The sequence below is a fragment of the Pan paniscus genome, chromosome 23 (genome assembly GCF_029289425.2).
Source record: "Pan paniscus chromosome 23, NHGRI_mPanPan1-v2.0_pri, whole genome shotgun sequence".
Taxonomy (NCBI): domain Eukaryota; kingdom Metazoa; phylum Chordata; class Mammalia; order Primates; family Hominidae; genus Pan; species Pan paniscus.
This window is the reverse complement of record NC_085927.1, coordinates 28,996,290-29,009,922: the sequence shown is the minus strand read 5'-3', so window position 1 is coordinate 29,009,922 and position 13,633 is coordinate 28,996,290. Positions and strand designations below refer to the sequence as shown.

General features: G+C 43.9%; 1 protein-coding gene across 6 annotated transcripts in view; it reads left to right on the top strand.

The window, feature by feature from the left end:
- LOC100977781 (protein HIRA) overlaps positions 1–13,633 on the top strand; it is a 101,664-nt gene that overhangs the window by 46,911 nt on the left and 41,120 nt on the right. For all 6 annotated transcript variants that reach the window (XM_034949226.3, XM_034949221.4, XM_034949220.3 and 3 more), the window contains 3 exons: positions 1,309–1,394; positions 6,915–7,112; positions 9,189–9,350. In XM_034949226.3, the coding sequence (XP_034805117.1) occupies positions 1,309–1,394; positions 6,915–7,112; positions 9,189–9,350 (446 nt within the window). The remainder of the gene's footprint in view (positions 1–1,308; positions 1,395–6,914; positions 7,113–9,188; positions 9,351–13,633) is intronic.

Below are 13,633 nucleotides of genomic sequence, written 5' to 3'. Positions count from 1 at the left end.
CTAGTTACAAGCTTTCTGTGGAAGGAAGAGATTCTATTTTGAAAGTCAGTTTGAAAATCTCTACCTCAGGCCAGGCGCAGTGGCTCACCCCTGTAATCCCAGCACTTTGGGAGGCTGAGGCAGGCGGATCACTTGAGGTCAGGAGTTCCGACCAGCCTGGCCAACATGGTGAAACCCTGTCTCTACTTAAAAAAAAAAAAAAAAAGCCGGGTATGGTGGTGCATGCCTATAATCCCAGCTACATGGGAGGCTGAGCAGGAGAATTGCTTAAACCCGGGAAGCAGATGTTGCAGTGTGCCGAGACTGCGCCACTGCACTCCAGCCTGGGAGACAGAGTGAGATTCTGTCTCAAAAAAAAAAAAGAAAGAAAGAAAATCCCTAGCTTAGTGACAGATGTGTGGTTCACGGGTACAGAGCTCAGTCCTTTAGCCCTTTCATTGGTCCCATGGCTGTTGTGCGGGGCGGCCAGTGTGGCATGTACCCATTGCTTGTTCTTTGCTTGGGTGTCTTATTTAGTTGTACCAGAAGGGCAATTTAGAATACATTTCCTTAGAAGCCTTATTATTTTTAAACCTACCGTGTTGAAGTATAATTGACATATAAAAAGTTATACATACTTAATGTGTACAAATTAATGATAAGCCAGACACAGAAGGACAAATACCGCATGATATCTCCTTTTTTTTTTTTTGAGATGGAGTCTCGCTCTGTCACCAGGCTGGAGTGCAGTGGCGCAATCTTGGCTCACTGCAACCTCCGACTCCCTGGTTCAGGCGATTCTCCTGCCTCAGCCTCAGCCTCCTGAGTAGCTGGGATTACAGTTACACACCACCACGCCCAGCTAATTTTTGTATTTTTAGTAGAGATGGGGTTTCACCATGTTGGCCAGAATGGTCTCGATCTCCTGACCTCGTGATCTGTCCACCTCGGCCTCCCCAAAGTGCTGGGATTACAGGCGTGAGCCACCGTGCCTGGCCTGCCTGATACCTCTTATATGAGGAATCTAAAATAGTCAAACTCACAGAGACAGAGAATAGAATGGTGAATACTGGGGTCAGAGGAAAATGGGAGTTATTAGCCAAAGGGTATAAAGTTTAAGTTATAGAAGATGAATAAGTCCTAGAAATCTCCCCTACAGCATAGTGCCTACAGTTCACAATATGATATTGCATACTTAAAACTTTGCTAAGAGGGTGGATCTTATGCTTAGTGTTCTTATCACCAGGAAAAAAAGAGACTTTATTTTTTAATATTTGGAAATAGTTGGCCAAAACTTTTGCATTCATTTATGTAACTCTGCTTTGCCAGAATCTTTTGAAGAAACAAGTTGAGACTCGGACAGCAGATGGCCGGAGAAGAATCACGCCTCTCTGCATAGCACAGCTGGACACTGGGTACTGGTTCATTCCCCTTTCATGGTCTTATCTGGCGAGATCTTCCTGTCTTCTTTCAGCGGTTAACACTTTCACAGTGAGGATCTTCACGGGCCCTTCACAACCTGACTGGTAGAACATGGAAGCAAGGAAGTCAAGCTCAGCTTCCCGCAGTCTCAAAGCCCATACTCCTCCTGGAGCCCTTGTGCACACCTGAATCATGTGAGGGGTGGGAGTGCTAAGGCGGCCAGCACATCTGCACTTCACTGTTGCCAGGGCACCAGAAGACGCACAAGGAAAGCAGTCAGTCAGGCTGATTTTTTTTTCTTTTTTTTCTTTCATAAAGTTATTTTTATGATTATGAAAGGTATATTTACACATGGTTAAATTTAGAAAATAGTAAAAGCCCAAAGAAGAAAAAAACATTATCCATAATCAGATACAGTCACTGTTAATGTTTTTATATCTGTATTTCCAGTCTTTTTTTTCCCCACTCGTTACTGTTTCATGCCCATTCATCCATTTTAATAACTAGTCCTCTGAGGTGTTTGCTATCTGATTATCCAGATTCCTGTCCTAGGATTTGCTTAGCCAGCTCACTGTAGACTTGTGTTTGTGTCCAGTTTCTCGTGATTATAAATGAGTCTTTGAGCTCACCTGTGGTTGTTCTCTCAGGATAACTTCTAGAAGTGGAATTACTGGGCAGAGAGTACGGCTCCCAAACATATTTCCCTGTGGGGGACAGAGAAGGGGGAAGAGACTCATTCACCACTTGCTGTTGTCCCAATGTATATAGTGAGGATTGTTTTTGAATTGGTTATTCTTCCCAAAATGATGTGTGTTGATTCAAAAAAAAAAGAAAAATGATAAAGCACTGTGTGAAAGAAATAGACCCCCACTGTCAAGGCAGTTCACTCTGGGTTTTATTCTCATTCCGTCTGTCTGCTCAGGGCATTTGTAAGCCCTTCATGGAGACCACACACTTTAGGCCTCTGCGTTTTGCAGTTGTCCATCCACGAGCTATTCCAAATCTTCCTTGGTGTCTAAAGAAACCTTCACTCGTACAGTGTACAGATCCAGTCTCCTCATGTTAGATGTGCACGCTCTGAGGTCCCCGCGAGTAGAGCAAGAACCAGGTCTGCTGGCTCCCCACAGAGCACTCATTTTCTTTTGACTAAGTCTTTTTCCTATTGTGACCCTGTAGGGGGTAATGCCCCTACCTACCTTTTATTGAGACCAAGTGAGACCCAGTGTGTGGTTGAGCTCTGAACATACTGGGCCTGTGGGATGGGGAGGTGGTGGTGGTGATGGTGGCACTTTGTTCTGTGGATCCTTCCAGGCGTTACCTGGTGAGAAGGTGTAGGTGGCTTCCTAACTGGTCTGGGGCCAACTTTCTGACATAGGATGCATATTTCTAGCATCAGGACCTGATCCTTTTGGTATTAAAAGCTTTTTGCCCTCCTGATTCCCACGTTCTAACAAGTAGCAACAGAATAGGTCCTTATTAGCTTAGCTAATCAAGAAAGAAGAGAAAAAGCATAAATATACAAAGTAGGTATAAGTGAGAAATAATAGACAAATCAAAAAGATGAGAGACTTCTTTGCTGAACTCTGTGCAAATAAATTTGCACAGAAAGTGGATGGTTTTTGAAGAAAATAAAATTACTAAAAGTGAAAAATTATTGTGGAAGAAATAGAGGACAGAGTTAACCCCACCAAAGCCACCAGACTAAGATGGCTTCACAGGGAAACTTCAGGAACTTTTAAGGAACAGGTAACTCAGGTAACTGTTAATACCATTTTAAATATTCTAGTGCATGGAGAAGAAATGTGCAAATTTTTATTTTGAAATGAACATAATATATCAAAATCTTACAAGGATAAAACATAATAAATTCAAGATCATTCTCATTTCTGAATGTCAGTGCAAAATCCTAAGTAAAATAGTAACAAACAGAACCTTACTGCTTGTTAAAAGGCTAATATACCATGACCAAGTGAGGTTTGTTTTGGGAAAGTAAGGAGGTTCAAATTTTAGGTAACTATTTAATTCTACGTATCAGTAGATCAAAAGAAAAACAATTATATGATCTCTCATCGATGCTTAATAGGCGTTTTGGTAAAATTCAACGTTGTTTTAAAACTCAGTTAAATGGGAATAGGTGGATGCTTCCTTAACTTGATAAATTATCTTATTTCAAATTAAGTTCAAAAACTAAACAAATGCCTACTCTTGCAACTATAATTTAACATTGTTCTATAGGTCCTAGCCCATGTAGTTAGTCGAAGGAAAGAACAAATTGGAAAGGATAATTATTTAAGGATGATATGGTTTATAAGAGAATCAACTGGAAAAGCTGCCATAGGCAATGAAAGAAGATAGTCAGGTGGCAGGATACAATCAACATGAAGTCAGGTAGCACCAACTACCCTCAGAGCACATAAAGAAATAAGTCATATTCACAAATAAAATAACTAGGATGCAACCAGAGATGCATATCTTAATGAAGAAAAAATTTAAAACCCTACTGAGAGGCTTCAAAGAAAACTCAAAGAAATAACTAGAAATTCATACCATTGATTAGCTAGGATGGCATCATAAAGATGTCAGCTCTCCTGTAGCCTATAAATTTAACCAGTACAAATAACCGTAGGAATTTTGGGAATCAGACAAGGTAACTATAAAGTTATGTGGAAAAATCGACTGGGCACAGTGGCTGACAACTGTAATCTCAGCACTTTGGGAGGCCGAGGCAGGCAGATCACCTGAGGTCACGAGTTTGAGACCAGCCTGGCCAACATGGTGAAACCCCGTCCCTACTAAAAATATAAAAATTAGCTGGGAGTGGTGGTGCCCGCCTGTAGTCCCAGATACTTGGAGGCTGAGGCAGGAGAATTGCTTGAACCTGGGAGGTTGCAGTGAGCCAAGGTAGTGCCACTCTCCAGCCTGGGTGACAGAGTGAGACTTTGTATCAAATAAATAAATAAATAAAATAAAGTTATCTGGAAAAATAAATAGGAATGGCCGAAATATTTCTGAAAAAGAAGATTAGCCAGGGAAGACTAGCCCCACCAGAAATTAAGACTTAAAAGCTGTCATACTCAAAACAGTGAGATACTGACACATGAGTAGATAGTGCAGTGGAATATGATAGAATATGAGGAAACAGGCCCGAATATTTATGGGAATTTTAAAGGTAGCATTTCACATCAGTGATAAAACATTGGCTAATTCGGTAAATGGAAGACAGGACTACATGGCACCTCCTAGAAACAATGTTGGGTCCCAGCCTCATAACTTATCATTACATACATTCTAAACAGCTTAGAGTTTGTTTCTTTTTAAATTGTTGTTTAAAGTATTTTTGTTTAAAATTTTAGAAGACTCCCTGGAAGAATATTTTTTATAACCTCAGAGGTCAAAAAAGTGTTTTCTGTAAATGACAATTTAGAGTACACAAAAATTTTAAAATTTTAGTGCATTTAAAAGATAGGCTGTCTGGGCGTGGTGGCTCACACCTGTAATCCCAGCACTTTCGGAGGCTGAGGCAGATGGATACGAGGTCAAGAGATCAAGACCATCCTGGCCAACATGGTGAAACCCCGTCTCTACTAAAAAATATAAAAATTAGCTGGGCGTGGTGGCACGCCCCTGTAGTCCCAGCTACTTGGAAGGCTGAGGCAGGAAAGTCACTTGAACCCAGGAGGCAGAGGTTGCAGTGAGCCGAGATTGCGCCACTGCACTCCAGCCTGGCGACACAGCGAGACTTCGTCTCAAAAAAAAAAGGCCATAAATAGTTGAAACACAACATCCCAGGTAAAATATTTCCTACCATATAAGGAATTTTTTTAATATGTAAATGATTTTTACAAATCAGTAATAAAGACCAATAACAAAACAGTAGACAAAGCATATGAACAAGCAGTTCACAAAAAAAAAAAAAAGAAATCAAGTATTTCTTTTTTTTTTTTTTTTTTTTAATTGAGGCAAAGTCTCACTCTGTTACCCAGGCTGGAGTACAGTGGTGTGATCTCAACTCTGCAGCCTCTGCCTCCCTGGTTCAAGAGATTCTCCTGCCTCAGCCTCCCAAGTAGCTGGGATTACAGGCGCCCACCACCATGCCTGGCTAATTTTTGTATTTTTAGTGGAGACGGGGTTTCACCATGTTGGCCAGGCTGGTCTCGAACTCTTGACCTCAAGTGATCCACCCGCCTCGGCCTGCCAAAGTGCTGGGATTACAGGCATGAGCCACTGCGCCTGGCCGGAAATCAAGTATTTCTACTTTGAAAAACTGCCGGCCGGGCACGGTGGCTCACACCTGTAATCCCAGCACTTTGGGAAGCCAAGGCGGGCGGATCACGAGGTCAGGAGATCGAGACCATCCTGGCTAACACGGTTAAACCCCGTCTCTACTAAAAATACAAAAAATTAGCCGGGCATGGTGGCGGGATACTCAGGAGGCTGAGGCAGGAGAATGACGTGAACCCGGGAGGCGGAGCTTGCAGTGAGGCGAGATCGCGCCACTGCACTCCAGCCTGGGCGGCGGGAGAGACTCTGTCTCAAAAAAAAAAAGAAAAAGAAAAAATGTCAATGTCACTCATATCAAAATAAGATACCGTTTTTCTTCTGTCAGATTGTTAAGTGTCAAGAAATTTGATAAAAGTGTTACTAAGCACCTATGTGGAGAAATAGGCGCTCTCATACATGGCTTGTAATTTAAACCTCTGAGGAGGGCACTTTAGAAATATTTATTCCAAATCATCAGTGAACATTTCATTTGCTGCTACAATTCCACTTCTAAGAATTTATCCCATATATTATGTAAATCTTAGGTGTAATGACAATTATTAGAATTTCATAATTCTTTGAGCAGCCAATGTGTGTTCTAAGAGTGTCCTACACCAACTGCTTTAGTCCTGACAGCAACCCCATGGGGAGAGTCCTGGCACTTTGTATTTTGCAGACATGACTGGAGGCACAAGAGTAGTTAGAGCAAGTCACAAGCTTACAAATGGCAGAGGAGTCAGACCTGGCTGTCCCAGAATCCTCAGTTCTGACACTGCAATACCTTGCTTCCTGGTGCAGCAGCATCTGTTCTAGAAAAAGCTGGAGACAGTCTTGTGGTCCCTCAGTAGAGGCTGGGTTAGGTATATTATGGCACACCCATCTAGTGGCATGCCCCATGGCCCTTCATGAAAGGGAGGCCCTTTCTGTATTGCTGCATTTCATTCCTCCTAAGACATGTGTTTGCACAGTTTAACACCTCTGAGATTTGGGTGTGTTGTACAGTCAATGGCATCTGACAATTAGTAGCATTGTTTTCTTTCTTAGTAGTACATACAGAACCTGTAAATCCTAGATTCAATTAAATATAGTATATTAAGTGGCTTTAATTTTCTTTTTACTTTTCTGTAACTTTGCAGATTTTCTATCATGAAAACATACTGCCTTTGGACCTAGAAAAAAGTTATTTGAATGTATAAAGTACTGGATGTGGCACCTGACTTTCAAGGCTGACTTTTGTTCTTACTTGATGACAGGGACTTCTCCACGGCATTCTTTAACAGCATCCCCCTCTCGGGCTCCCTGGCGGGCACCATGCTCTCTTCTCATAGCAGTCCACAGCTACTGCCACTGGACTCCAGTACCCCTAACTCCTTCGGCGCCTCGAAGCCTTGCACAGAGCCTGTGGTGGCTGCCAGTGCCAGACCTGCAGGCGATTCTGTCAATAAAGACAGGTTAGTGGGTGCCAAGGCTTGTTCCTGTCCCTGGGGAAAGTTCAGGTTTGCACATAGTTTTGAGGACAGAGAATTTTATTCTGTTTGCACTTTGTGGCCCCTTCAATCAAAAAAGAAAGAAAAAAATGCGTGATTTGAAATGGGGACTTCTCAGAGGGGAGAACTTGTTCAGTGAGTCTCTGATGCACAGGACTGTTGAGGATTTCACAGAGTGTATCAAGGCTGACCGAGGGTCAGGCTGCTAAGGGTGGGAACTACCAGTGAAATGCTACGTGCTGCAGGGTCAGCCCCACCTGGCAGCTCTACACTGGAGGTGCTTCACATTTCTGGGGCCTCAGCTTCCACTTCACTCTGCTGAGCACATCACACAGCATTCATCTTAGGCAGGGTTCTCCTGTGGGAGGGCACAGACTCCCCTTATACTCTCAGAGTTATATTCACTCACAGAGCCTGTGTCCTCACCCATTGTTACTTAGAAACCAAATTAGAAATCAGAAAGAACCAGGCAAGCACAAATGAAAGCCAGGAGTGAACGTTTGCTCAGCACCTGCTCTGGGTTATACACCCTGCTAGGCCCCAGGCATCGCAGGGGCTTAATGGGTGGGTCCTCATCCTCAGGGAGTGTGTAGGCTGGTGGGGGAGAGGTAGCCACAGGGTTGCAGGTGGCCCCTCAGGTCCCCTGGGTAGAAATGGCTAGCCATCCAAAGAGGGGCTGGTATCTCAGGGATCAGGGAGGTGCCTCAGAGGGTACCCTCCACAGGGCTCATACAGGCCTACCAGGGGATGAGGCCTGGGGATTAGGGGCAGCAGCCCCCCAGTCCCCTGAGGAAGGCCAAGAAGAGGGAGAAGGCCAAGGTGTCTGTGCTGGATCAGGTTGTCTGGGCTTTTCCCCAGAGTGGAGACGTAGAAGGCTTTGAGATCTCCATTTTAGGAAAGTGACTCTATTAGGCGGTGGTGCCCCAAATAGGCCACTCCCTGGCACATACAGCTGATACCGTCAGAGCGATTCTCCATTGGTGGAATGGAGTCTTGTGTTACTGCAGCCCCCTGCTTCTGGGATACAGCTGATACCGTCAGAGCAATTCTCCATTGGTGGAATGGAGTCTTATGTTACTTCAGCCTCCTACTTCTGGGTGCTAGCACCATGGCTGCGGAGGCATGCCCAAACATTAGGTCACTGCCCTGGGGGGACCCTGAGAGGGTAGGAAGAGAAGACTGAGCAGCAAGACCAGTGAGGAAGCAAAGCATGCCAGGACGAAGGGAGCCTGGGAAGGACAGACCATGCCAGATCTGAGAACTCTTTGGGGATGGCCCATTCTAGTGGCCACAGATCATGGAGGAGAAGAATGGGGCTGTCCAGGGTGACTACCAGGCATGTGGTGTGGTGTCTGGGCAGATAGGAGTGGAAGGTGTTAGCCTGGGTGTGCTCAGGAGGAGGTCCAGTGGCCATGGTCCCAAAGCATGTGGTGTGGGCTTGGACATGAAGGATGGACCAGGCAGGTTTCTGCCTGGCCTCTCCTTTCTCTGTGGAATAGAAGATGAAAGTTGTGTGATGAGCACTTGGAGCATAATGCTAAGAATGTGACACTGTCACAGGGAGATATGGGAGGGGCCGCTCAGGATGGAGGATGCCTGACTAAGGGTAAAAGCAGACCATGGCTTCAGGACCCCAGGTGCAGGCTTATCTCATGAGACTCATTGTCAAAGTGGGAAAGGTGAGCGGCTGGAGTGGTTTGGGGTAGAGGTGCTGTATTTAAGTTGTGGAGATAGGGCAGTGTGACTAGAGAAAAGGGTTGTAAGAACCATGTTCTAGGCCTCATTCTACCCCCAAAAGCTCTCAGAACAGTGCAAAGGGGGAAATGTGAATGCATTTGCTCACAACCTTCTAGGTGTCCATAATTTTGACACATGAAAATTTTAAAGAAATGGGAGCAGTAGATTGTATCTTGAAATTTTTTGTGTTTATGGAAGTTTGATATTTGTGCCTTTTTTAGTAGGCTCCAAATAATGCAAATACTAGACCTCCAGATCCTTTCAGGATTGCACTTGACATGCCTCCCCTCTTCTTCACCCCAGTATGAATGCTACCTCTACTCCTGCTGCATTGTCACCTTCTGTGTTAACGACCCCGTCCAAGATCGAGCCCATGAAAGCGTTTGACTCCCGGTTCACAGAGCGGTCCAAAGCCACACCAGGTGCTCCTGCCCTGACCAGCATGACTCCGACAGCTGTGGAAAGGTAGGTGGTAGCTGCAGGACCCTGAAGGACCAGGCAGGGTGCAGGCATGGGTCAACAGCACAGTGGCAGTGTTCCCATCAAGCAACCTGCCTTCCTATTGGGGAAAAGACTCTAGCCACTCAGTACATGGGAGCAAGACTGCAGAGCCCTTAGTGAGCCACCAGGAGAAAGAGGTGGTTCCTTCAAGTGGGAAGGTGGCTGGAAGGAGTCATGGGGGAGGACGCGGCAAAAGAACCACAAGGGCAAAGGCACAAGGATTGGTCAGTGCAGAGGCTGAACTGAGAATAATGGTGTTTGGATGGAGCCCAGAGTTTGCCCGGAAGAGAGCATGAGATTAGTTGGAGAGGTGGAAGACTCTGATATTGATACATCATGGAAGTGACGGCCTTCCACTCAGAAACTGACCAGAGGTAGAGAGCTGCAATAAAAATGATGTAAGTGAGGTCTTTGTCAAGTCAGATTGGCTTCTGAGCTCTTGTGGACACTATGCTGCTTATCCATTCTCTGGGTCTCCCCTCAAACACAGCTGTGACATCACGCAGGTTGTAGTTCTTTATTTCTTGGAGTTTTGCAGTAGTGCATCCTCCTGAGGTGGCCAGAGCGAATGTCTGCAGCCTCTGCCATTGGCACTGAAGTTCTCTGCCTCCTGAGAGGGCCCCTCCCTCCAAGCCTAGCTTGACAAGGAGCTAAGTTCACATCCCAGTGAGTCAGAGCCTAGGAGAGGAGAGGCAGATGTGGGCTGGACTTTGGGGGCTTAAGAGCTGTCCCTTAAGAGTTGCACCCCACTGCGAGGTTTATAGGGCTCAGCAGCCCTGGGCAGACACACCCTAGCCTGTGCCACCATCAGCCAAGTATAAGGACACTGGTCAGAAACTTGCAGTAGCCACACAGCCAGCAGGTGCCCAATGAAAGGAGCATTTGTATGTGACCTGTCCTTGCAGTAGATGGTGATTTGGAGCTAAAGCCACAGCATGCTACCTCTGGGGCTTTGCTTATGAAAAGCCCTGTCCAAAACTGCATGTCTGGACAGGATTTATTCTCCTTGGAAAACAGTTCCTGGAAGCTAGCATGGGAGGACCCTTTCTGCAAGTTTGATGCTGTATCTATAAACTTGGTGTGGAATCTTGTAGTCTGCTCTGTAATCTAATCATGCTTGTTTCATAATTAACTCAATGCAGGCCACATGCGATAGCTCGTGCCTGTAATCCCAAATGCTTTGGGAGGCCAAGACAGGAGGATCGCTTGAGGCCAGGAGTTTGAGACCAGCCTGGGCAACATAGTGAGACCCGTATCTCTACCAGAAAAATTATCCAGGTGCTGTGGCATATGTCTGTTGTCCTAGCCACTCTGCTCACTGCAACCTCCACCTCCCAGGTTTGATTGATTCCCCTGCTTCAGCCTCCCAAGTAGCTGGGATTACTGGCGCCTGCCACAACACCCGGCTAATTTTTGGTAATTTTAGTAGAGATGGGGTTTCACCATGTTGGCCACGCTGGTCTCAAACTCCTGACCTCAGGTGATCCACCCGCCTCAGCCTCCCAAAGTGCCGGGATTACAGGTGTGAGCCACCGCGCGCAGTCTCCGTGCTTCTAAATACTTTGAAATGCTGGATTAAATGCAACCCTCGTCCCTAAAATGAATAACTAGTTCACAGGAAAGGGCAGTACCCAGAGTCTAAAATCTAAGAGTGAACAAAAAAGCCAGAGCAGCGAGCAGAACTGCACCATGGGTGCAAGGCTAGGGGTCTTGACTGAGGACCTTGAGTTTTAATGACCACATCGACTTGAGACAAGGCCTGGGGTCTAAGCCATGTAGGAGTTGGAATTAAGTCACCAGCATAAAGTCAAGCTGCTTAAAAAAGTACTGAGGCAGACCTGGGAAAACCCAACTGACAGCACAAGAACTAGCAGAGAAGTTGGAATGTCTCAGCCTGTTTTTGGGTTGGGAGAACAGTCTTCCCTTGAGACTGTGTAACCACAGGTCTGCCCTCATGTGGATTCAGGGCCAGTTTAATACTACTTGTGTTGTATAGAAATCGCCAAGCCAAGAAATGAACACAAACGAAATCCTGGTCTAATTGACATTCAGAGGCACTTGGCAGAGATGCGTATGCACCATGCAGTGACATTCCTTGGGCCAGGGTGTACAGCATTACCACTGATAAAGCACTGTTTAGATGATCATAAAATCCACAGTCACAAGAAGAAAGAGCCTGTCATGCACAAATGTCAGGAGACATACTTACTGGGAGACTTAGGTTTCTATAAACCTGTGATCATAGAATTGTCAGATGGCACTATAAAATATGCTTAAGTCTTGAAAGACATGAAAGCTAAAACAAAATTGGAACAAATTTTGAAAGACATGAAAGCTAAAACAAAATTGGAACAAAAGCTAAAACAAAATGAGGAAAGATTAATACTCTATTCTATAAACAAAAATTAACTCAAACGGGAACAAAGAACTAAATGTAAGAGCAAAAACTATAAAACTTTTAGAAGAAAATATAGATAGAAATCTATGTGACCTTGGATTAGGCAACTGTTTCTTAGATATGACACCTAATGCACAAACAACTAAAGGAAGGAATCGATAAATTGGACTTCATCAAAATTTAAAACTTTTGGCTGGACACAATGGCTCATGCTTATAATCTTAGCACTTTGGAAGCCCGAGACAGAAGGCCCAGTAATTCAGACCAGCCTGAGCAACATGGCAAGACCTCATCTTTACAAAACCATGTTAAAAATTAAAAGCTTGGCCAGGCACGGTGGCTCACGCCTGTAATCCTAGCACTTTGGGAGGCTGAGGTGGGTGGATCACCTGAGGTCAGGAGTTCAAGACCAGCCTGGCCAACATGGCGAAACCCCATCTCTACTAAAAATACAAAAATGAGCCAGGCATGGTGGCAGGCACCTATAATCCCAGCTACTCAGTAGGCTGAGACAAGAGAATCACTTAAACTCGGGGGACAGAGGTTGCAGTGAGCAGAGATCACGCCACTTCACTCCAGCCTGGGCAAAAGAGCAAAACTCCATCTCAAAAAAAAAAAAATGAAAAGCTTTTTTGCTTCCAAAGCACTATCAGAATTGAAAGACAACCTACAGAATGGGAGAAAATATTTGCAAATCCCATCTAATTAAAGTCCAGAATTTAAATTATATAAAGAACTTTTACAATTCAACAATAAAAAGACAAATAACACAGCTTAAAAATGAGCAAAAGATCTGAAGAGAAACTGCAGAGAATATATACAAAGCACAGGTACATAAAAAGCCAATCAACATCATTAGCCATCAGGGAAATACAAAGCAAAACTTCAATGAAATACTTCATACCCATTTGGAGGTCTGTAATTAAAAGATCAGATAGTCAGATAATAAGTGTTGGTCCTATAAACCTGTGATCATAGAATTGTCAGATGGCACTATAAAGCATGCTTAAGTCTTGAAGGACATGAAAGCTAAAACAAAATGTGAGGAAAGATTAATACTCTATTCTGTAAACAAAAATTAGCTCTAAAGGGAACCCTCATATACATGCTGGTAGGAATGTAAAGTCTTTTAGCACCTTTGGAAAACAGTCTGGAAGTTCCTCGAATGGTGAAATATAGAGTTATCATCTGACCTAGCAGTTCCCACACCTAGATACATACCCAAGAGAATTGAAAACATATATCCATGCAATAACTCATACATGAATGTTCACATCTGTACATAATAACCAAAAAGTGGAAACAGCCCAAAAGTCCATCAGGTGATGAATAAACAAAATATGGTTTACCCATACAATAGAATATTATTCAACAATAAAGAGGAATGGAATGCTCACATGTGCTACAATAACGATAAACCTTAAAGACATTATGCTAAGAGAAAGAAGCCAGTCACAAAGGATCATAGGTTGTATGATTCCATTGATATGAAATGTCCAGAATGGAAAATCCATAAAGAAAGTAGAGTAACAGTGGTTGCCAGGGTCTGAGGGAGGGAGGATAAGGAGTGATTACCAATGGGTATAGAGTTTCTTTTTGGAATTATGAAAATGTTCTGGCATTAGATAGTGATGATGGTTGCTTAACCTTATGAATATGCTAAAAGCTAATGATTCTATACTTTAAAGTGGCGAAGTTTATGATATATATATCTCAATAAAAATTAAAAGAATAATACACTATCAAAAAAAAAACCAGATTTGGAAATGAACCAAAAAAAATACTTTTAGAAAAGAAAAATAATAATCATTGCAGTTTAAAAGTCAACAAGCATTTCAGAGAGCAGATC